This window comes from Sceloporus occidentalis, unplaced genomic scaffold (genome assembly GCF_023333645.1).
Source record: "Sceloporus occidentalis isolate IW3139 unplaced genomic scaffold, rSceOcc1.0.p SCAF_10, whole genome shotgun sequence".
Lineage (NCBI taxonomy): Eukaryota > Metazoa > Chordata > Lepidosauria > Squamata > Phrynosomatidae > Sceloporus > Sceloporus occidentalis.
In genome coordinates, this window is record NW_028316990.1 from 31,724,226 (window position 1) to 31,750,033 (window position 25,808).

Genomic DNA, 25,808 nt, shown 5'->3' on the forward strand with positions numbered 1-25,808 from the left:
CTCCCCTCCGGCACTGACCGCGCGGGCGCCAAGCCCCGCCTACACAAAACCACGCCCTCTTCAAGCCCCGCCCCTTCAAAGCCCTCTCTATGCAAACCCCGCTCACACAAAAACCACGCCCTCTTCAAAGCCCCGCCCCTTCAAAGCCCTCTCTATGCAAACCCCGCTCACACAAAAACCACGCCCTCTTCAAAAGCCCCGCCCCTTCAAAGCCCTCTCTATACAAACCCCGCTCACACAAAAACCACGCCCTCTTCAAAGCTCCGCCCCTTCAAAGCCCTCTCTATGCAAACCCCGCTCACACAAAAACCACGCCCTCTTCAAAGCCCCGCCCCTTCAAAGCCCTCTCTATGCAAACCCCGCTCACACAAAACCACGCCCTCCTCAAAGCCCCGCCCCTTCAAAGCCCTCTCTATACAAACCCCGCTCACACAAAACCACGCCCTCCGCAAAGACCCGCCCCTTCAAAGCCCTCTCTATACAAACCCCGCTCACACAAAAACCACGCCCCTTCAAAGCTCCGCCCCTTCAAAGCTCTCTATGCAAACCCCGCCTACACAAAAAAAGCCCCCTTCAAGCCCCGCCCCTCCAAAGCCCTCTATACAAACCCCGCTCACACAAAAACCACGCCCTCTTCAAAGCTCCGCCCCTTCAAAGCCCTCTCTATGCAAACCCCGCTCACACAAAAACCACGCCCTCTTCAAAGCCCTCTCTAAGCAAATCCCGCCCATACAAAACCACGCCCCCTACAAAGCCCCGCCCCTTGACAGCCCTCTCTATACAAACACCGCCCTCAAAGAACACCGCCCCCTGCAAGCCCCGCCCCCTGGCCCCGAATAGATTGAGAGAGTCGTCGTCCTCCGCGCCTTTCCTTTCTGTTTCCCGCCAGGAAGGAGGGGGCGGAGCCACAGACGCATCTGCCAATCATGCTCTGAAACTCTCTAGTGCTGGGAATCCTGGGAAGTGTAGTGTTTGTGATCAACTCAGCCTCCGCTGTCAGAGTGCCACAATTCACTACAATCCCCAGGATTCCAGGCAGTGGAAGCAGTCTCAGACTGGGTTGTCTCACTCTGCAGTGTGTTTGGGACCCATGAGAAAGCTATAGAGGAAAAGGAATGGAGATACATCAATGCATGGCCATCCCTGAAATGAATACATGAGTCTGCTCTTATCTCCTGCTTATATTTCCAGGCTGCAGGGAGGAAGACACTTGCTATGGAGCAAGATGTGCTCAGCACCATGGAGAGCTCCGAACCTCCAGAGAAGCCGAGCTTTGTCTGGGGCTCCAACACGAAGCCATGCTTTATGGATCTGGAGAAGAGAAGGTTCAGAGGCGATAGATAGCCCTGTTTAAATACTTGAAGAAGGGATGCCATATTGAGGAGGGAGCAAGCTTGTTTTCTGTTGCTCCAGAGAACAGGCCCCAGAGCAATGGATGCAAGCCCCAGGAAAAGAGATGCCACTTCAGCATTAGGAGGGACTTCCTGGCAGTCAGGGCTGTTCAGGGATGGCATGCATTGCCTTGGATCCTGGTGGAGTCTCCTTCCTTGGAGGCTGTCTTTAAGCAGAGGCTGGGTGGCCTTCTGTCAATGGGGATGCTTTGATGGAGAGCTCCTGCATGGCAGAATGGGCTTGGACTGGACCAGGGCCCTTCTTGGGGTCTCTTCCAACTCTACGATTCTATGATTTTATATCAAACGACAACAATTGGACTCTGTGAACACACCCCTTGACAGTGTAACCTTTTTGCTCATCCCATCAACACCCTCGACTCAGCTTAGACCATGGGCACTTCAATGGAAGCGGATGAGAAACGGCAGCTTGACTCACATCCTGAATCAGTCAGTAATTCTGATGTATGTCTTCTTGCCCTCTTTTCAAAAGCAGCCCCCCCCCCCCCCCCCCACAATCACAGTGGCATTGCTTTGTGGCAGAAGTCAGTGCAACATTTCCAAGCAGCAAACGCACTAAGGACACACATGATGGCTGGGGCAAATTAGTGGCAGTTGCCTACTTTTCCAGCTTGGCCTTTTCTAAACCTATGTTATGTTCATGTTAAGCATGAACGAAAAGGATTTCACTGGCAAAGTCATATCTGTGCATACGCTTGTGATGAAAGGAGAGGGGATCTCTTCTTCTGTCTTCCTTCCCTCGTGGCCCAGTTTAAACCTCCATGCTTCTTTGCTCTCACATTTCGAGGCCACAGCCGAAACTAGCCATGCGCACAATATTGCAATTGACAGCCAGCCAAGGCGGCCATGTGTTCTGAGACATGCGCCTGAGGTGCCTCCAGTTACATAAGGGCTTCCTTGGCACAGACCATTACATAAAGTAAGCATGCTTCTAAGGGGAAAGCAATGCAAATAAAGGAACATGGCACTTAGATGAAGCATCAAACCTCCAAAACCAAACATCTCTTACAAGGATAGGCAACTGGACCCCTTCCGATGCCTTGGGATACAACTCCCATTCGTGACAGCCAGCGCCAAGCAATTGTTAGGGATGATGGGAGTTGCAGTACCAAACATTGCGAGGGCATCAGATTTGGGAAGCGACAGTTGTGGGAAGAAGCAGTGGTACGAAACGCGACAACGTTTCCACAGTGCCTTGGGAGAACAACGTTGCCCTTCTTTGAACAGGTCCTGTTCTCTCTAACTCCAGACTGCATTAACTGCCCCTGGCTCAATGCTAGGGAATCCTGGGATCTGTAGTCTTTGGGAGGAGAAGACATTGAGCCATAATAAACTACAAATCCCAGGCAGGGTAGTTAAAGTGGTCTCAAACTGGGTTAGTTCTGCAGCTACCCTTGAATGTCTTCAGAATAATAATAATAATAATAATAAAGCATACAGAGAGAATTGGCGGGGGGGGGGGTGTCTTAACCTTTGGAAATGCCAAACATTGCTGCTCTCAAGAGTTTGGTTTGGAGAAGGGAGGCTCAGGCACCTTTTACCTGGGAAAAGAAGAGAAGAAGAAGGCATCTAGGTGCATTTAGTGCAATCATCATCATCATCACCAACACGAGTCTCCTCTCCATAGACTTCGGTTGGATCAAGTTCTGGCTCTAAAGAACATTCCTAATACAAGGGCGCCATCTGGTGGCGCTTTTAGAGCATTGCAGCCTCTTTGAGCTTCCTTCCAACTTCTATGGATCGACCCAGAGAGAGAGAGAGAGAGGCGCAAAGGTCGAGCAAGAGATCGACCCAGAGAGAGAGAGAGAGACAGTGGTCGAGCAAGAGATCGACCTAAAGAGAGAGAGAGTCCTGTTCTAATTGGTTGGACTGCAATTCCCAGCAGCCTGGGAGGGGATGATGGGGACTGCAGTCTCAGAGGGCCAGAGGGTCCCCTTTGACTCCTCCATTGCACTTAATGGGACTAGAGCATCCATAGGTTTTGAGATCCATGAAGGGCCTGTTCTAATTGCTTGGACTGCAACTCCCAGCAGCCTGGGAAGGGATAATGGGTACTGCAGTCTTAGAGGGCCAGAGGGTCCCCTTTGACTCCTCCATTGCACTTAATGGGTTTTGGGATCCATTAAGGGCCTATTCAACTCCCAGCAGCCTGGGAAGGGATGATGGGGACTGCAGTCTTAAAGAGCTAGAGGGTCCACTTTGACCTCTAGGTCTCTCTCTCTCTCTTGGGACGACCTCTGGCTCTGGGTCTCTCTCTCTCTGTGGGTCGATCTCTTGCTCGACCACTGTCTCTCTTTAGGTCGATCTCTTGCTCGACCTCTGCGCCTCTCTCTCTCTCTGGGTCGATCCATAGAAGTTGGAAGGAAGCTCAAAGAGGCTGCAATGCTCTAAAAGCGCCACCAGATGGCGCCCTTGTATTAGGAATGTTCTTTATGAACCAGAACTTGATCAAACCGAAGTCTATGGAGAGGAGACTCATGTGTTGGTGATGATGATGATGGTGATGATTGCATCTAAATGCACCTGGATGCCTTCTTCCTCTCTTATTTTCCCAAGCAAAAGGTGCTTGAGCCTCCCTTCTCCAAACCAAACCTGTGAGACCAGCAATTTTTGGCATTTCAAAAGGTTAAGACCCCCCCCCCCCCAATTATCTTTATCCATTAAAAGGTGTATGCTTTGTTGTTGTTGTTATTCTGAAGACATTCAAGGGTAGCTGCAGAACTAACCCAGTTTGAGACCACTTTAACTACTCTGCCTGGGATTTGTAGTTTATTATGGCTCAATGTCTTCTTTTCCCAAACACTACAGATCCCAGGATTCCCTAGCATTGAGCCAGAGGCAGTTAATGCAGTCTGAAACTGGATTATATTTGTGTGGTTTGGACCTCTGTGAGGTCAAAGAAAGGATTCCCCCCCCCCCCCCCCAAGGCTGGGAAGCCTAAAAATAATAAGAGATTAATCATAATGATGATGAATAAGAGATTAACCATGATGATGATGATGATGATGATGATAGCCTTGAGTCAAGGGAAGATTAACATTCAAATTACAAATGGAACCAAGCAAAAAATCACTCTTAAAAGCTACGGTTCAACAAAAAATGCAGTCCTATTAAGTGGGGCTTTGGTTTAACGATGCCTTTGCTCATTGGGGGCATAAACCAGGCCTTCATGGAAATCAATGGGGTTTTTCTTTCTTCCCGCTGGTCCTTCATTACGACTGGCTTGTTCCGTTTGGGATGGGAAGAATCGGATCCCAGGGAGGAAGTCTGTTGGAAGTTGGGCAATATTCATTGCATTGTGAAATGGGTTTTAGTTTGGCAAAGCGCGGGTGGATCCAGGGCAAAAGGAGGGCATGGTCTCCCTAAGTAAAATTTCTGCCTACAATGACATTTTCTTTCCAGGCCGAAATTTCTAGCATCATGAAACACTAAGGACGAAGTCACAGTGGTAATACAGTTGAACACGTAGGACTTCATACCCAGGCATTTCAGAGTTAAGCAGATGGCCGTCATAAGTGCGGTTTGAAAGTGGATTTTTGGTGGCCTTTCTGATGATGGAATTGAGCATAATGTCATCATTACTGCAGTGTTCGGACGCGGGAACAAGACTCCCTTCCAAGCTATTCTTTTGTCTTCTCTCCGCAACATTATTGAAAGTATTCCTACACTTTCCTTAACTTACATTTACCTTCCGCAGTTATATCATCCGTTCAGACTTCCTTTCTGCCAAACGTGAACCATTCTTTAGCTTCTTGTTGACTTTCTTTATCCACTACCTAGTCTTCACACAGAGATATAAACACACGCAGAGAGAGTGTGCGCACTATACATATTGACTTAGTGTAATTTTGAAGAGCTGGCTAGTGAGCAGCCTTTGGTTTAAAATTCAGACAAAGCTTGCTAAGGGATTTGGAACGCTTCCAAGATGGTTCCGATCGGGAGATGAAAGTCAGCAATTAAATGGATAATTGGGCAATTAAATAGAGAGATGCATGATGCATTTTGCCGGGCCAAAGCTAACAAAATGAACTTCAATGGGGAGAAATGTAAGGTACTGCACTAAGGGTGGAAAAAATGAAATGCACAGATATAGGATTATGGGGGACACCTGGCTGAATGAAACTACATGTGAAGGGGATCTAGGAGTCCAAGTAGACCACAAGTTGAACATGAGTCAACAGTGTGATGCGGCAGCTAACAAGGCCAATGCGATTCTAGGCTGCATCAATAGTGTCTAGATCAAGGGAAGTAATAGTGGCACTCTATTCTGCTTTGGTCAGGCCCCACCTGGAATATTGTGTCCAGTTCTGGGCATCACAACTTAAAAAGGATGTTGAGATCCAAAGGAGGGCAACTAAAATGGTAAAGGGTCTGGAAACCATGCCCTATGAGGAACGACTCAAGGAGCTGGGGATGTCTAGCCTGGAGAAGAGAAGGTTAAGAGTTGATATGATAGCCTTGTTTAAGTGTTTGAAGGGATGTCATATTGAGGAGGGAGCAAGCTTGTTTTCTGCTGCTCCAGAGAATAGGAGACAGAGCAATGGATGCAAGCTCCAGGAAAAGAGATTCCAGCTCAACATCAGGAGGAACTTCCTGAGAGTAAGGGCTGTTTGACAGTGGAACACACTCCTTCCTCGGAGTGTAGTGGAGTCTCCTTCCTTAGAGGTCTTTAAGCAGAGGTTGGATGGCCATCTGTCAATGGGGATGCTTTGATTGAGAGTTCCTGCAGGGCAGAATGGGGCTGGACTGGATCAAGGCCCTTGCGGTCTCTTCTAACTCTGCGATTCTATGATTCTATGTGTCTGTGCAATTTTTTAAAGTGAGACACAGCATGCAAGTCTCTACTGCATCCCAGAAGGGTGCAGGTAATCACACCAAATGTAGGGGGTTTTGTGTGTCTTTGTATCAACAAATCAACAAAGCAAACTTTATAACAAGGTCTTCTTTAGTTGCTCAGAACAGAAATGTGTTATACTCGTGATGGCAGTTACAGAGGAAGGAATAACCCGAAGTGGACAAATGGTGCTAAGAGAAACCCTGTGGTGTCAGGGTGTTAGGTCTATATTATTTATTTAATGTATTTATGGGCCTGAATGGACAGTTTCTTCCTGACGTTTCGCCAGCATCTGTGGTTGGCACATCAGAGAAGATGCCAGCCACAGATGCTGGCGAAATGTCAGGAAGAAACTCTCCTAGAACATGGACACGTAGCCCGAAAAACCCACAAAAGACAATGGGTGCCGGCTATGAAAGCCTTCAACTTCACAATGTGGTATTCTGACTGACTTCTGGAAGCACATGGATCTCTCTCTTTGGTGAACCACAACAGCGAGGCTACCCAAATAAATAGCTTCTTTGCCAAAGTGTCTTTAGTTTTCAGCACCAAAGTGGCTCCCCATGAGGCCTGTCTCTCCCTGTCTTTCTTTTGCAGAGGCAGGATCACATAGTGGAGCATCGAGGCCAAGGCGCCTGATGTGTCCCAGCGCAGGTTACAGGATGGGAGGGAAGAAGGAAGCGCATCTTTTGATGGCAGGTTGATGCTTTATTAAAACAGCTGGTGCTGTTTTGACAGCCATTTCCCCGGGGGCTTTGGAGACAGATGAAAGCAATAAACAGCAGCTAATTGCAGATGCTCATCTGGCAGCAAGCGCCAATCTCTTGAAAGGGATCAAGCACTCCTTGTGCAGAGGCTAAGCCATGGCAGGCCAAACCATTAGCCACTGTGACTTGGTCGTTTTTTATCTTTAATTTAATTTTTATTTTAGTCTGGAAAGTGGAACGGAGAAGGTCCTGGCGGTCTTTTAAGATGTGGGGATGTTGTTTTTTAAATCTCAAAATGGATGCTGGGTCTGTCATAGAGCTGGGTGGAGTGGTGTTAATGGGGAATCAGGAGGAGAGCATGATGGCTGCAACAGCCCCATATAATAATGGCCATGAAACCAACAGGTATCATTCTGTTTTCATTGACAAGCATGATTGCTGCAAGAACAGGGCTCCTGCGGTAATGTCTTCAATGGACAATTCGGACTTATTTTAGCTTTAGAAGACTTGCTCCTGGCAATGCAAACAGCTTGGAAGAGGGTTGTGCTATGGATCAACCCTGCTGCCTATGCTTTTGGGCTGTGCATAGGCAGTCTGGCTATGGGGAGAGCTAGGAAAAGCTATGTTTTGGGCCATTATGGCTGGAGGAACTTTGGAAGCTGTAGTCCAAAAAGGAACTTTCCCAAACTCTAGACCTGAGGAGTGACAAAATTAAAACACCCACATTTCTGAATTTGCCACTATTTCTCCCGGGATCATTTGGGAATGATGCGCATTCGGAAGACATGTTGTACAGCAACAAATCAGTGTTCCATTTTGTTATCACGGTATGTGATAGGATAAACCACATGGCCCCCTATTTGGCTCGCATTAGGGGCTGAAAATGAATAGGACTCCTGTGTGTAACAGTAATTAAATTCCTAATCTGTGACGGCACATTTAGGAGAGATAGATGGCTTTTTAATGCCTGCGATGAATGCTGAGCAGACAGTGTCGCTGCAAGAGCAACGCTATTGCAGTCACGTATGTAGCCAAGTGCAAAGAGTCCATTTGCCAGCCACCTTCCCAAGGAAATGCAATTACTATCCCCCATTTTTGGCAAGGCCACATTTGGTTGCTGTTCTGGATTACTTCCATCAGAAGGGAGACCTGAGCCAAGTTCATTTACTGACTGCACACATCACTTTTAAACAAGGGCGTGTTAAATATACAGCAGGTCTTCCAACATTTCAGATTGAAACTGGGGCTTGGTACGCATGGGTGGCAAAACGCACATCTACCCCAACCCTATACCACATCGCTTAGCGTTAAGTCAAAACTAAGGCCTGTTACAGACTGCCAAAATAAAGCTGCTTTGGGTCTCTTTGGAGGCATGCTATTTAAATGATGCATGGGTCCTAAGAATCCAGAGGTCGCACCAAAGCCACTCTCCATTCCTAAGCACTGGAGTGCAGCTTTGGTGCAGCTTCCGGATTCTTAAGAGGCATGCATCATTTAAATAGCATACCTGCAAAGAGACCCGAAGCAGCTTTATTTTGGCAGTCTGTAACAGGCCCAACTTAAGTATAACAATGTGCAGCATTATGTCGATACTAGTTTAACTTCAGTACTAAAATTACAATACTAAAACACTAGTACTAAAATCTCCCTAGCAGGTAAAGCAGCTGTTGTACCAGAAGCGTGTTCAACCTGCCACAAAAGTGGACATGCTACTTTGGAAGGGAAAGGTCCTTCTCCAACCTCCGTTTGCCACATGCCAAGTGAGCTTGCAAACCCTTCGGTTGTTTCCTTGTCAAAATGATCCATGGCCTCCGCATCCAATGCGCCTTTCCAAGCAGCTGCTTAGTATGGCAGAGATGAGGAGTAGCTGTGTCCAAAGCACTTACTGCTGAACTCCTGCTGACTTTTCCTTTTTAGCTTTCTAATCTCTTCCTATTCTTCTCTAAGGGAGGGAAAAAAGAGCATCCTCAGCTCCGCTGAGCAGAGCAAATAAAAGCCTGGCAGATTCGGACTGTTAAATAATAATTATGCTATTACCTCTCCAAAGCTGGATTCGATGGCTCAGCCATTATGGCGGCGTGCAACACTTTCCAGACACAACAAAGCCAGAGACACTCTAAACCCATGCAATGCAAAGGCAATCGGAATGGATTTACAATGACGCTCCTGCAGTTGGTTGGGGAGAGCAAGCATACATTTATAACCGTCTCCCTATTGATCTGATTTCCCTGGTCCTCCTGATCTTGGCTCCCTGATTCATCCCTGTTGCTTGCCTTCAATTCTGTTCAGGTTAGGTAGGATGAAGGTGCTGCTTTAGGCAGGAGATACTGGCTGTCATGAAAGGCAGAATCCGTTCATGCCATTGCATATATAATGCTTTGGGTGTCCATGACTGTTTGCTTGAGTAACTTCAACTTGTCACCTGAAAGAGTGATGCGATGAAATAAAGGGTGACTCATAAGACGTTTCATCAAATATTTGAGAGAGGTGCCAAACAGCCACTCTGTTCTCTGCTTTGAGGCAAAGAGTGGGCCAAGAATGATTGAAGTAAAGAAGGATCCAGACCTACACAAGAATGTTCCCCCACATCCCTCAAGGGCCCACAGTGTTCATGTTGCACCGGCAACATGAAAGGAAACTCTCCGTCTTGCAGAAATCTCACAGTGTTATCAATTCCAGAGGGGTAGTCAAGTTAGCCCACTGCCTCAAACACAACAAAAGGGTCCTGAAAGACTAGCAGGTTTATTCTGTCTGGAAACATAGGGCCCATACAGACAGGCCAAAATAAAGCTGCTTCGGGTCACTTTGGAGGTATGCTGTTTAAATGATGTATGCATCCTAAGAGTCCGGAAGCTGCACCAAAGCCACACTCTGGTCCTTAGGACTAGATCATGGCTTGGTGCAGCTTCCAGACTCTTAGGATGCATGCATCATTTAAACAGCATACCTCCAAAGTGACCCGAAGCAGCTTTATTTTGGCCTGTCTGTATGGGGCCCTAGTTTTGCTTCCAGATGCATGAATGCTATAGTGGGCTCTGTCCACAACGGATGATGCTACTGAATATTGGCTTGTTTGTAACAGTTTCACATCACTTCCATAACCACCGTGTTTGGACAGCGCTGAAATGAAGGTGAAATGTACTCAAGGTAGTAAGGACTTGACTACAAATTTGTTGTCGGCAGCAAGATTATTAATACCAAAACAACTGAAGGTTAAAGGTTTTTACCAAACAGAGGCATGGTATAAAGATGTCAGATAACAATAAATTAACATGTAGACTTACATTATATTTTTTTGACATTTTTAATTTTTTAAAATCCTTTGACAATTTTCTTTAAAAGCATCACATTTTAACCAAATCTTTGTTAGATAAGTATACATTTAGGCGCTGCGAATGATAATGTGCGTATGGTAATGTAATTCCCTTACGCGGGTTAACGGAAATCCTGCCTATGCGCATCAGCATGCCCCATTGCAAACAATGCGGCTTGTGCTTGTGGCGCAGCAGGACCTAAATAAAAGGTTCTTGCAATTCAATCCACCAAGGCAGTTCCTTATATATTCTGCCTTTTCTTTTTAGTCTCTTTCCCCAAACTCTTAATGTATGAAATATGTTGCATGTACTATGTACATGCATGCAAATACATGTGAGGTCCTTCAAGCAAGGCTAATGCCTAGTTAAAATTTTGGATGGAAAAGTCATCACTTGAATTCACATTTACATACAGAAATATCATTTTGATACCTCTTCAGATCAGCAATTTTGTTTTTGGAAACCCACTTTAGTTCGTAGTAAAACTATATACACAAATGTTTACAGCAACAAGTGTAAAAATCTGCATGCATGCACCTCTAAATGGAAAGGGAAGAAATCTGTAGCCATTAGGATATAATGTACACTTGTAACTGTTTGTACTTGGGAAATGTTGTTTGCACTTGGGAAATTTATCCCAGTCTCGGCCCTAGTTCTAAACGCTGAAACACCTGGAAGTCCCTATCATGCTAGGCACACATGAATCCATGAAGGACAGCAATACATTGCTCTATAACCCATGCTCAGATCGGCTCATGCTGCTTGAAGCCACTCCGACAAACCAAAGCACATAAGTGGCAGTCGCTTGTAGCAATAGCCTTAGAGCCCCATCTCCATTGCAAGCAACCTAAAGGCAGAGGGAGACGAATCTGTCAGCTTCACTTTTTATAACGTTCAGGTTTTTAAATGTAATATTTTCCTGGTTATTACAAAAGTTTTTTTTTTCAGATTTGCATGATGTACAACAAAATGAAACAAATGAAATTCTCACACATTGGCGTTCGCCAAATGTAAAAGATACGCTCATTCCTAGTATGGATGGGAGAATATTGTTCATATTGTTCATGCCTCCTGGAGTAGACCCATTGGATCACTGAGATTTAGCTATATGTTGGTCAGCAAGTGGATTTAGTGAGATAACTCTGGCTGGAAAAAATAAAATCTAAGCATTCAATGGTGGAGAGATCTCCAAACTAAACAGTCCCTGAAAATGGTCTTAAGAGAGTCAATGGAGTTGCCTTTCCAACTTGTGAAACAGCCACCTTAACTTTTCTTCTATGTGTTTTAGGCCCTTGTTTACCTAGGAGTATCTCCCATTTGATTTAACAAGTCTTATTCTGGATTAAAGAGGCATAACATTGCACTGCTTATTTCTAATTTCCCTAACCCTTTTTATGCCTCTTTAATCCAGAATAAGACTTGTTAAATCAAATGGGAGATACTCCTAGGTAAACAAGAACCTAAAAGCCACAAGAGCTAAGTAGACGCTGTTTCATAAAACGACTTCTAGAAAGTCTGGACAAACCACTGCTTCTCCTCAAACCTCATGTCAATTTGCCAACAATGTTCTGAATTCTAGATTTGGCCTTATTGCACCTACAGCTTTTATAATACTCTTTGGGAAACGGAATCCCAATAACTATAGAACATGGAGGTGTTAAACGTTTCTTATTTTTACCACTTGCGTTCAATGTGCCACACTGGTCTTGAGAGTAATAAGCAAAACTAATCCAGCTTTCCAGTTTCCCTACTATATTCATTAATGGAAAATGTGTAGGAATAGTGTACTTATGTGCTCACCATTTTGCTATAACCTAACACATAAGATGGGGTTAACAATCATCTCGCATTCTTTAAAGAGAGCATGAACTGCCCAAAAATGATTATTCAACAACAATAAATAATAAATGGTGTCCATTTTCCTCCTCCGCATTTGCCAGAGGTCTCACCATGCCAGTGACCTTTATAATCCTCTTCTCTTAGCTTGTAAAGTGGCTTCTTTTGGAGATGCTTTTGCTTGGGATTCCTTTAAATGGTGTCCAATGGTCAAAAATCGTGAGGTCACTGGTATGTTACTTCCATATGCATCTTTCTCTTGGCATAACCTTTACGGATGAATGAATGAATGCTGAATTCACAAATAGAAAAACTCTCTCTGAATGAATGCCGAATTCACAAATAGAAAAACTCTCTCTGAAGATGCCAGCCACAGATGCTGGCGAAACATCAGGAATAAACTCTTCTAGGACATGGCCACATAGCCCCAAAACCCCACAAAAAACTATGGATGTCGGCCACGAAAGCCTTCGACTTCACAAAACATTCCTATCCCCTGCCCCCCATGTATGCAAAAACCCACTAAGAGCTTAGCTAAGGAAAGTCCACTGTATCCTTATGCTCCTTTGGGAATGACAGTTCCCACAAAAACAGCTAAGTATATCAGGAGGGGAAAGCACCTTGCAAGGCCTGGGCATGGGGCCTTAAATGGTCCTAATTTAAACAGAGATGCCCCAATTGTTGTTGTTATTATTATTATTATTTTGTTCTTTGCTCTCAGGATAACCCTCCTCTTCTTTTTTGTCAATGATCTTGGCTCTGGATCAGATGGCTGCAGGACCTTTTGCATGGCTAAGAAGATGATTCTCAGTTCTGGTGAAGAGAACCTGCAAAATTGAGTATATGCACCATACAAATACTTTCTTGATGACTCCCTTCCTTTCTCTGAAAGGAAAAACCGTGCAATAAGATTCCATGCCAGCATAAAACGAAACAGAAAAGTAAATCAGGTAAGCAAGGGCACACAAGGTAAATGCCCCCATCCATAGATAGATTAGATAGACGGTTAGATAGAATATTAAGTGTAGATGCATTTTGATTGAACTTCGGTTCATTCAGAGTTCTAGGTTTGCACTGGAGTCGTTTTCCACCAACAATATTTCATGGCACCCGTACTTGGATGCAAAACTATCAATCCCAAATGCCTCATATTGCAAGGCTATGTGCTATGAAGGCAGTGAAGCTGCTTTGCCTTTTCCTCCTTGTTTCTCCCCAACATCAGAGGCCTCTTTATCCCAGTTCTAGCCTAATGATCTTCCGAATCTCCTGGAGAAATGAAATCCAAATGGCTGCTTTTTGAAGTGACCATTTTGGCAATTACATCCTATGGACGTAACAGCTTGAACTTATCTTGTATCCAGAGATAGCCATCCGCATGACCGTCAGGGTGATATCTTTATAGGCTTTCCGTTCTTATCGTATTGGTACACAAGCATTTTAATACAGTGAGAGTTGGCAGGGGATATCCAAGGGCTGCTAGTTATGGAAAAGTTATGGTTTGTATAGAACTGAACAGGTTGCTTCTGGCACTTAAAGAAGGCCTTAAGTGTGGCAGCTGCCATTGTGCGGAATCGCTTGCTAATAAAACAATACAGGAAGAAATTGATGGCGGTGTTCAACAGCGCCAGCATGTTGGCAACATCCGAGACAATGTGGATCGACCAGCTGTTGTTTATCGGAGACACGTAAAGGTGGTACAATATCATGATAATCCTCGGTGCCCAAAGGATGGCAAAAATCGAGGTGATGGCAAACAAGATGGCGGTTGTTTTTCCCGTCGAATACCCTCTCAGTCGAAAATTACACTTCTGTCGCACCTTGTACACAATGATGGAGTTCAAGATGAAGAAAATAGAGCAAGGTACTAAGTAGACGGTAAAACAGTGGATCCAGATCAGGATGTGATGGACCAGCGTACTTGTGTAGTCTTCTTTCCAAATATTGGGCCACCAATAGTAGGGGATGCTGGTCAGAAAGCAAATGACGTAGACGCTTACGATGACTTTTTGGGTGCGAGCCGGGTAAGAAACCATGTGGTATTTGAGTGGGTGGCAGACTGCGATATACCGGTCGATGGTCAGTGGCACGGTAATCCAGATGGAGGTGTGAATGGAAGAGAATTCCAACACCACAATAATTTTGTCCAGGATCTCCGGCATTTGCTTTTTCAAGATGAAGTCTTCCAAGAGAAAGTCCACAAAGACGATGAAGAAGAGCACCAGCAAGTCCGCAGCTGCGAGAGCTAAAAGGTAGTTATAGGAGGACTTTTGTCGGCGAGCCACCAATTGCGAGAGGATGATGACTGTCAAAATGTTTGCTGTCGAGAGACGGGAAAAGAGAGAAGAGAAACAGTTACATTAGCTTTACAGGAGGCAGGGTGGCAATCGATATTTGAAGACATTGAAATATATTAATGTATGTCCCTTCCTGCTGCAATTTAGCTTGCAGGAATATTTGTGTTTACTTACCCAAAATACATATGTCCTATCTTTCTGAAGCTTATACATCACTCCTGGCAGCTAATGAGAGTTATGACTAATAGTAACACAATACAATTCTAACATAATGCACAATGGGATCAGTTAGATAAAACCTGGAATAAAAGTCATAAATGCTTGTCTAAATGAGGGCTTGTGTACACTTGTAAAAATACCCCCCTCCCCAAAAGCCACAAACTTGCTCCAAAGCTGCTTCTGTCTACAACCCCCGAGAAATGGCTGCTTCCAGGGAAATATGGCAAGTTTTGTTGTTTATCTGACTTTGCCTTGGTGTACGCAAAGCCAGGACACACACATACACACAAACCACAAACTTAGGGCAAAAAAAATAATGAAATGCATAGATATAGGATGGGGGACACTTGGCTGAACGAGACTATATGGGAAAGGGATCTAGGAGTCCTAGCAGACCACAAGTTCAGCATAAGTTAACAGTGTAATGTGGCAGTCTCCTTCCTTAGAGGTCTTTAAACAGAGGCTGGATGGCCATCTGTCAGGGATGCTTTGACTGAGAGTTCCTGCATGGCAGAATGCGGTTAGACTGGATGGCCCTTGGAGTCTCTTCCACCTCTGTGATTCTATGATTCTAAGTGTGGGGTTTTTGGTGTGCAAACAGCTGCATTGGACCTGATTGGGGATGCTGACTTAATTCCACTTTCACCACCAAACATGAGGGATCAATCTCCTCTGAATATAACCACCTGCTGTTGCTTCACTTACACATCTAACTAGTTCATGAACAAAACATGGAGCTTCGGTATCCTGATGGCGTGTGTTGCCAAGTATTGATATTTTCATATGCATTCAGTAGCTACTCCTCTGGAAGAGCTAATGCAGAACATTGAATGTTCATCTCTGGATAGTGCTGACTGCCTTTTCAGGGCCAGTAAAGAATACCTAGGAGGAGTCTTCTAAATAAGAAGTGAATGAAAGGGTGGACTCAAAAGAAATTATGTCCTTATATTGCCCAAACGCAATCCATATCACTCAATAAGAACATGCTAAACATCAGCATGCGCACCTTATGAGTACATTTTGTCCACAATTTCAAGGGAAGGGGGACGGTGGTCCTACAGATCATTTTTTCCTACATCTTCCACTAGCCATGCCATCATAACTAATCATGGGAGATTATGGGAGTTGTAGTCCAAAAATAGCTGGAGTGCCACAGTTGCCCACTTTGCTTTGACTGCACTTCTCTCTAAAGGATCTCAGAGCGGTGGGATTTCCAACCAAACCTTTCATCATTGTGCCAGAGAGCTTAAAGCCAGTTCTTTGAGAGTCTCCAAGGACACTTACATAGTGATAAGCCCCCTTGAACACAGTAGGAATTACTCCTGAGTAATCAGCTACTTGTTTAGACTCTCAGCAAGTTACTCAGTCATGGTGGTTTTCTTCCATATAGAAAGAGCTGTTCACACAATGGCAGTCCTTTGTGTCTAAAAGGATGGCCACATAATTTGCCAACAAAACTCCACAAGACTTAGTTGTTTTGGCAGTTACTTGCTCTGGTGATGATCTTGTACCTTGCAAAAAGTGTAGACAACCTGATGTCCCAGATGTTCTTGTACTACACCTCCCATGGTTCCCAATAATTGGCCATCCTGATGGGAGTTGTAGTCCAAAATATCCAAACAGTACTGGGTTGCTTGTCCTGCCTTCGGAAAGCCACTTATCAAAGGAGACCTTTCTCCTCCCAAAGCCTCGCATCATTATGATAAGGGGAGAGATAAAGTTGTCTGGGATCCAAGGTATAAATAAAGATCCACCTTGACTCTTTCCCATTAACTCTGCAGCTCCAGTTTAGCCCATTCCAGTTCTGCAGATAGGATGAAAATGGTTCTATATAGGCAAGCGTTGTATCTGATCCAGATGATAAAAAAAACATTTTATTCTGCTATATTTAGCAGGATTGTATTGCTCCTTGTTTTCTACTCCATTTTACAGGAAGTCATTCTGGTCTCTTCTGGATAAACAAAAGCAAGCAAATGAATAAATAAGTATATGAAACCACAAAGTAAATGGGTGTTTGTTGTTTTAAATCGTTGTTCCAGTCCATCACATCCAAGTGCTTCTTCTGCACGCACTACCTTGAGCAGCAAGGCGATTTAGTTTTACTTTACAGGTACTGAGATCTGTGTTTAGCAGTTACCCCAAGGTAGATTTGCACATACCAAGTCTAGGTCTAGGAGATTACCTGTCACCTCTGTTAAGAGACTTGGCTTGGCTTGGCTTGAGGCTACTCTGCTGTGGGTCTGGGGGGTTGTACACATTGTGATAATACCTCTATTAGACCATCTACAAGAGGCAACCCTCATTGTGTTAATTTATGGTAGTCTTTAGTGCCTACCGGCTGCTTTATCACACAAAGATAGTAAAAGGTCATCTAGGGGAAGAAAAATGTGTTTCTAGGGGCTGCATCTCACTGGCTTGAGTGTCATAAACAGAGGTCCTCTACTGACAGAAACTGCAGACCATGCACCCTCCAGGCTATAGAATAACTGGGGGGATAGGAAAAGAGATAATATAGACCAGCATCCTGTTAGTGACATACACAAAGTATTTATATTTGTGTATGTACTTTTCAGGTCATTGGTATTCCCCTCCTTCCTCTGCAGTGACCAAAGTTGTTCCCACACCATGATGCTCTTATAGCACCTTGCAGTTGCTGGCAGAGGATGCAGGAGATCAGAAAAGGGATTGGGTATGTTCCCATAGCTAGGCACTGACTGGTGGCATTGGCCACTGAGACCCCCAGAGGGGCCTTGCAGATCTTGGTTGAAAGTATTCTTGCTCTATGACTGGCTGTAGGAACCTAGCGAGATGCTCCGTCAGTCTCCCCTGCTCTCTGCTGAAAATAGCACACAAAGAGCAGGATTGGACTCAGAAGAAGGAGAAGTGAAGATAGGAGGAAGGAACAGCAACAACTGAACATATGCAGATGACACTATACTACTAGCGGAAAACATTGTAGGCTTGAAACAATTACGTACTAAGGAAGGCCAAGGAAGAAAGTGACAGGGCAGGATTACTGCTGAACATAAAGAAAAGAAAAATAATGACCATGGAGGATATACATAAATTCAACCTAGATAAAGAAGAAATTGAAATAAAGACTTCCTGTACCTTAGTCAGAATGGAGACTACAGTCAAGAAATAAGAAAAGACTCGGAATGGAAAGGGCAGCCATTAAAAAACATGACAAGATCTGAAAGTGCTAAGTGCAAAGATATACAACTAAGCATTAAAGTAAGAATCATCCAAGCCATGACCATGTACAGATATGAGGTCTGGACAGTGAAAAAGCTGACATAAAGAAAATGAATTCATCCACAATGTGATGCTGGGGGCAAGTCAAAAGACAAACAAATGGGTTCTGGAACAGATCAAGCCTGAACTCTCCCTGGAAGCCAAGATGACCAAAGCGAGGCTGTCATACTTTGGTCACATCATGAGAAGGCATGTCTCACTAGAAAAGACAATAATACTAGGGAAGGTAGAGGCCAATAGAAAGAGAGAAGGACCACATGCCAAAGGGATAGACTCAACCAGAGAAGTCATGGGCATGAATCTGCAGGGCCTAAGCAGAGCAGTAGAGGATAGAGGGTCTTGGAGATACTCATCCATGGGGTTGTCATGAATTTGGGACTGACTTGAGTGCAGTTAACAACAACTTCCCAATAGGGAAACACGCCAGGTTTCTGTACCAAGGTGACAATGTTAAATACTACATCTTTAGCCCTACCCAGATACCCTAAAGACAGCAGATCTCATCTGATCTTGGAAGCTAAGCAGGATCATCCTTGGTTAGTATTTGTATAGGAGACCACCAAGAAATACTTGGTGCTGTAGGCTATATTAACTTCACCAGAAAAGTTTGGCAAAGCTGTGCCAAGTATCTGAGAGTATGGCATGGAAGTGCCCTCTCAAAAGCCACGCTCTCTCCAGATTAATGTCCTCTCTTCCCCAGCACAACTGCACAAAGCCTCTGTGACCTTAACACAATGGCTCCAACTGCCCTCTTCTTACAGCAAGACCAAAATCAGATCCACACACTTCTTTTGCACTCAGCATACTGTACACGTACAATCAGCGCCGTTCACAGTAATGGAAATCTTGTCCTCAGATGACATTGCCAAACCAAGGCGGCAGCATTACCAGTTGCATGCAGAGAAGGCTCTGGCGGTACCCTGGGGCAGTCCTTCCTCAGGGCTTCTTCCATCACCTCCTCCTGGCGCCCTTCCTCCTAATGGAATTAACTCAGCCGCTCAAGAGGGAAATACAACCATGGGCACCTTCAGTCCCAAGGACAAGATGCAGGTTTGCATACGTGTGCAGCATATACAATTTGGCACATACAGATTTGACACTGGCGCACAAACGCTAAATCCCCAGTCAACCCAGGATTCTTAGGGCTGGTATCTAATATATCTAATAAATGTCTAATCTTATATTTATGATTGTGATGGAAGAGTGTTTTCAACCAATTCCCCTCATCTTGCTCCTTTCATCTTTCTCTTTTCAAGAAGACACAGGCAGCATACCTGACTGCTTTCTATTAACCTTCCAGGCTGAGTTTCTTAAGGTGGACTCAGCTGATTCAGCTAAGCTTCACTGTAGCTTCTGTGTCCATTTAGCTAAAAGACAGGCAGCTCCAAGCTTTCTCTTGGGGAACGGCTTCAGACACTGAGAATTCAAGCACTTCAACATGTTCTTGATTCTAGCCATAATGATGCTGCCAAACCTGTACCTCCAGTCTCTTTTTCTGTTTGTATTCAGGAAAATGTCACTTGGATTCCTGGCATACAGTTTCACGTGAGAAAGGAGAGCGATGTAGAGATGCGGTTTGCACAGCCCCTACTCCTGTCTTTTTAAATTAGTTGTCTTTTTAAAATTATTGTAACCTGCCTTGAATCCAATCGTGGGAGAAAGGCAGGCTATAAATCTGTGAAATGAAATGAGTGCAATGAATGCAACAGTTTGGCCTTGGGCACCAAAATATCTTGATTCAGCCATAGGTATGGATGTGTGTGTCTATTACTTGGTTTAATTAATATCAGTATGCATCAGATTGAGATATTTTGTGGAAATACACCCTCTAAAAGTATTTCATACAATCCTAGAGTTGGAAGAGACCGCAAGGGCCATCCAGTCCAACCCCATTCTGCCATGCAGGAAATCTAAATCAAAGCATCCCTGACAGATGGCCATCGAGCCTCTGTTTAAGTTAAGTTAGTTAGCAGATCTATAGTAACAAACAAGAAAGTCTGTCCTTCAATCGTTCTTTCTGTGGCAGCCATAACCACCAAGACATCATGGTAGTGGCTTGCAAATATGACAGACTCTCTTTAGTTGCCATCCAAATTGTACTACCAAGTTTCAAATTCCAAATGGCGAGATTGGTAGAAGTGAAAAGGATGTATTTGTCCATCATTAGGAAATTATAATAAATGCCTTAAATTTTGACAGAATATCTTTAGCTGCTGCTTTAGTTGCAATGGCCAGTTTCAAATCAAAATCTTTATTGGTGTATACACTAGAAGTCAAAGTAAAAAAATTATAGCTGTAGCTTCTAAGCACCACTTCGCCTTTAAAAAGGTCTTTTTCCTAGGCACCTCAGACTTTGGAGACGGTGGTCCAAAACACACTGCAGAAATAATCCAGTTTGAAACCACTTCTTGAAACTGTAGTATTGTGAGACATTGAGCCTTCTCTGTCAGAGAGCTCTGGTGCCATGATAAATGACAATTCCCAGGATGCCCTAGCACTAAGCCAGGGCAGTTAAAGCAGTGGATTATTTCTGCGGTGTGTTTGGGATCCCAGCTACCTTGCTGTCTCAAAACTTTGCTCTTTCAGGGATTACTTTAATAACACACATACGCCTTAACAAAGCAAGACTGTTGCAACACAAGGGCTGTTTGGGATTTCTTTCCTGGATTTCATCTACATTTTCAGATCCTAAAGGATCAATAAAGCAACACGATTGCTCTGTTGGACCCTCTACACATGCGCAGAGAGAGAGAGGAATGAGCTGCTTTGATGGCAATGAAAACACAAAGAGTGGAAAGAGTGCTTCAGCACCAAGGACAGTTCAGCACCAAGGACAGTTCCTTTTCCTACAAAGGCATCCAAGGCACTTCTTGGCTGTCTTCAATGGCAAAGCGTCCCTCTCTCTTTAAATCATTGTGCTACAAGTTACTTTCTTGATTCTTATCATGACCCTGGGTTTGGGAATCACTAGAAAGAAGCTTTGCTTTTTTATTTTAAACCAAAAGGCTGGGGTAGATGAGGGCAACTGGGGGAAGGTAACCTCCTCTGAAAAAAACACGCCAAGAAAAATCCATGATAGGGTCACCATAAATCAGAAAAGACTTGAAGGCACACAAGACTAGGATTGGACAATTTGGCAGAGCACCAGTCTCTCAGCCATAATGAAGGCTATGGAGCAGGGATTCCCAAACTTTGTTCCTCCCCAAGTGTTTTAGACTTCAACTCAAAGAAGACCCAGCCACCTTGGTCAACAAGCAGACATCCAAAGCATCTGGAGGACCAAAGTTTGGGAATTACTAAAAAAGGCTCCTGTTTCAGAGGCAGCCTACCGCTAACCTCACTTGTTGGAAGACGAACAAGAGATCCAAAACACGCCGCAGGGATAATCCAGTTTGAGACCATTTTGTTGCTCTGGCTCAGTGCTAGGGAATTCTAGGATATGTAGTTTTGTGAGACATTTAGCCTTCTGTGGTGCCACAAGAAACTACAGTTGCCAGGGCTCCCTAGCACTGAGCCAGGGCAGTGAAAGCGGTCTCAAACTGCATTATTTCTGCAGTGTGTTTGGGACCTCTGTTGCCTTCAGGCTCTCTTTGCAGACTGCCACTGCTAGCCCATGGAAGATGGACTAGCTGGGCTTCTGGACTGGTCCATCCAGGGCTCTGAATGAAGGACTTTCCAAGAAGACTCCCATCAACTCCAACTTTCTGGAGTTTGTGACCTGTTTCTGATCGTGAATATATCTGTGCCATCTTCTCTCTACTCTCAACCCACCCAGTCCTGGTTAATGTGGAGTGAGCTTGTTTTCTGCTGCTCCAGAGACTAGAACAGGGAGCAGTGGATGCAAGCTCCAGGAAAAGAGATCCCACTTGAACATTAGGAGGAACCTCCTGACAGTAAGGGATGTCCAGTGGTTGAACACACTCCTTCATCGGAGAGTGGTGGAGTCTCCCTCCTTGGAGGTCTTTAAGCAGAGGCTGGATGGCCATCTGTCAAGGATGCTTTGGTTGAGAGTTCCTGCATGGCAAAATGGGGTTGGACTGGATGGCCCTTGGAGTCTCTTCCAACTCTAGGATTCTTGCCTTCTAACAGGATCTGTACAATAGAACATAGGGCTGATTTGGAAGGTCTAGACCTCTTCTCCTGGAACAGGGGATAGACCCCTTAAGCCAGCCTAACTCTGAGCAGCATTGCCAACCTGTTCCCCAAACCCAGCCATTGGATGGGGGGGGGGGGGGTCTCCTCCCATAGACACACACTTCCAGATCTGAGGGATGCTCCAGTAAATCTCTTCTGTGTCTGTGTGTGCTTAATAAAGAGAAAGGATACCAGACGTCTCCATGAGCAAAATTGAGCTAACCTCCCCATAAAATAACTCAAAGCTCCACTCTGGGTCCCACAACATACTCCAACTCTCAGGATCCCATAGCAAAGCGCCAGACAAAGAGTTAAAGCGGGGCCAAACCGGTGTGGATGCAGCCCTGGATCAGTTATTGAGAAATGAATGAAAGGAAGAGCGATCCCAGTTCTTGGCTAAGATGCCAGGATCAGGGAGGGCTCCAAAGGAAGTCTATGGAGACCCAGGACATTCAATCCTTCCTGATGCTGCTCTTACCTGGCAGCCCCAGGCAGAGGAGCAAAGTGTAGTAGACGACTGGTCCGTAGCCTAATCCGCATCCGAGGCGGGAGGAGTTGTGCGTGTGGACGGAGTCCTGCTCCATGGACCTGGCTGCCCTGGAGGAGCTGCTGGGAGCAGGGCAGAGTCAGCAGCAGCAGCCTCCGGATCCCCAGGCTCTGCATGCCAGCCTCTGCCCTGCAAGAGCCAGGCTCAGACCCTGCAGCAAGAAGGAGGAGGAGGAGAAATAAGAGAAGGCTGGCTGCTAAGGAGGCAGCAGAGGAGAGGAAAGGGTTAAGGCTCCCATCATCATCATCATCATCATCATCATCATCATCATCATCATCATCATCATCCTCATCCTCATCCTCATCGCTCTTTTCTGCTCCAGCTGAGATGCCTCACCTTCCCAGGCACCAGGCCACGCCCCCTCCTGAGACCCCCCCCCCCCCCAAAAAAAAAAACCAGCCTCCTTCAGGGCTCTAAAGGCCTCCAGGTTTCAGCTGGTAGCAAAGAAGGGGTCTTAACCACTAAAAAGTGTCAACGTGGATATGTGTGTGTGTGTGTGTGTGTGTGTGTGTGTGTGTGTGTATATATATAGGCATAAGTGACTATTTAAAATGCTAAAAGTGATTGCAAAGGAGTTGCAAAACATACGTATCGTCAAATTAGTAGATGTAAAATAGAGAAAATGTATAACATGAAATGTATGGATGTTCGCCTAATTGTTAGGTTATTTATTTTAATTTCAATAAGGATTAAAGAAAGAAAGAAAGAAAGAAAGGAAAAAAGCAACTTTTCCAAGATCTAGGCAAGACATACTGGTACGTTTGCTCCAACAAATCTCCACCAGGATTGAGGCTGCTTACAAAATAAGAATAAAATAGCTGCAGTACAAGATAACCCTAAAAGAATTCCCTCCCTCCCTTAAACAAATATAATCCCCATATATATATATATATATATATATATATATAGCCTTTGTTATCCACCCACTGTTTATGGGTGCTGTTATTTCTTGTGTTGCAGTACTTCTAGGTTCTGACCATGCATCTGTAAAACAGCACATGCTTCCCACAAAGAAGATTCAATTTTTGGCACATTCGCACAGTGCTGGGAAAGACCCCTGTTTAAAAAGCCCTGGAGAACTCTTGCCAGTCAGTGTAAACAATACCGAGCTGGACGGATCAATGGCCGAGCTACGTCTTGGCAGTAGTCCATTTTCCTTTGGAAAGGGCAAACTATGAAGGCTCTCTGCCACTTTTTCTACATCATATTGGCCTGGTACATACCCCCAAGAAGCAGCGTCCAGGCAGCGATTCTAGGGTTAGGGACCGCTCACCAACCGCATGGTCCCTAACCCTAGCATGTCACAGCATCGTTGTAATGGTGGCCTCCGGTCTATACATAAGTGACGTGCAACATATAGACGTTGCTGTGCGTTGCTTACGTCACGAGTGCGCCAATAGTGTCCAAAGAAAAGCCTGTTTTTTCTGGGTTCTTTTTGGGCCGAGGGACGCCGCGCAGTTTGGCTGCTGTGACATCCCTTCAGAGGAAAACCAGCCACTTCCAGCTCTCCCTTTCGGGGCAGTTTGTTTCATGCCATTCATTATTTTCTTTGCATCACTCTCACTTCCACTGATTTAAATGCCCAGAAGATGAGTATTCTTTCGGTGTTAAAGATATACCCAGGAACCATCACCGTCCATCACTTTAGGCATACATGGGCAGACATTTTAGATTTCTTTGTAAACTACAGACATTGTTTCTAAGTCTGGGTATATGCAAAGGTTGCATGTGCAAATTGTATGCTAACCTCTGTGCTCCTTTGCCCTCTTGCTTGGTGGCGCACAGAACCCTGGTGGCGCAGTGGTCAAATGGCACTCACTCACAAACCATAAGGTTGCTAGTTCAATACCAACAAAGGGCTCAAGCCCGACTCAGGCTTGCATCCTTCTGAGGTCACTAAAATAAGTACCCAGATTGTTGGAGGCAATTGGCTTATACTTACGGAGTGCACTGATAAGTGGTATAGAAATGTGCTTGCTATTGCATGCTATTGCTATGGCTTTTGGCCATGTGTTTCCACTTTTGTGACATATCATGAGTAGCCACCATCCTGAGTGGGGAGAGCAAGGCAGTACTATCTGCCTTCCCCCTTCCCTTATTTGCCTGGTTATTTGGCAATATCCAGCTCCTGGATGCCACTGTTTGCCAAATGAAGCCGAGATACTCTTATGGTACAGTTTGCATGGAAAGCTGTATTTATGAGGTGCACTAAAGCAAAAAAAGTGCCAGGGAGAAAAATGGCTTCATTAAAGGAAAAGGCTGGGTGATGGGAGGAAAGGGACCAGGCTCTTGTCGTCAAACGAACTTGGGAAATGCTATTGGGAGGAATCAGAGGACCAATCGCAAAATCACACCCGCCTTGATTTATGCTTCTGTGGTTGCACTTTATATCACCCGTCGTATTGGTCATTTGCCTCTTTGTGCTGAATTTATTATTATTATTATTTATAAATGCATGGATTTTTGTATTGTACAGTTTTGTTAAATTTTACAAGTTTTACACTGTGTAGAGCATCTGTTTAATGAGACTTACAGTCTAAATAAATTCCTTGCTGACTGTGAGGGAACACTGATAGATGGGGCAATGATGGCAAGCAATGGTGATGAGAGTGATGGCAGCACATTTCCTCTCATCTCCAGAGGTGGGAAAGTCTGGATTACTAACAGGAGCCAGTTCTGAACTAGGTGGACAAATAGTGTGACCTGTCCTCCAAAATCCATTCTCTGCACCGGATGGGAGATTAATAGAGGCGTGATTCCCCAAAATCTCCAAGGGAGCGAATGAGCCTCCCTAGGTTCCCCCAGTTGCCCCCCAATCGATCTGAACTATCCTGAAGGATATGCACCAATTTGCTGTCAGACTTTCTATAATGCATATAAAACAAGTCTGTTTTCATCCATTAACCTGTCTGAGTTTAGACTCTACTCAGCTTTCCAGTCATGAATTATGGTTACCATTATTATCCTATTTGTAAGAAAGATATTTTCCCTCTGATTTTCATTCCTTCCCCCACATAAGTTACAACATGAAGCAGAACTGCATTATTATAAATGAAAGATCTGTCTTTTTGAGCAGATGTCTTGTATATAACTCTATCAGAAAAGCTCTTTCTTGCCTGTTTATAAGCTTCCTACATTCTTTTTGTTGCAATTTCTCCCTGGATTTGAACAGTGGCATATCATCTTAATGGAGTGGTAAATCCACTCTGTGTTTAAGGACCCTATCACACGGGGTTAAAACCCTGGCTTACCTTTC

General features: G+C 44.7%; 1 protein-coding gene across 1 annotated transcript; it reads right to left on the minus strand.

Annotated features, from left to right (window-relative positions):
* Positions 1-13,485: 13,485 nt before the first annotated feature.
* Positions 13,486-22,589, minus strand: LOC149306357 (putative G protein-coupled receptor 139). Its single transcript, XM_089540880.1, has 2 exons — positions 22,484-22,589; positions 13,486-14,420 (listed from the first exon to the last, which is right to left on the minus strand). The coding sequence occupies exons 1-2, from the start codon at positions 22,587-22,589 to the stop codon at positions 13,486-13,488; spliced, it is 1,041 nt and encodes a 346-aa protein (XP_089397006.1).
* Between the last annotated feature and the right edge of the window lie 3,219 nt (positions 22,590-25,808).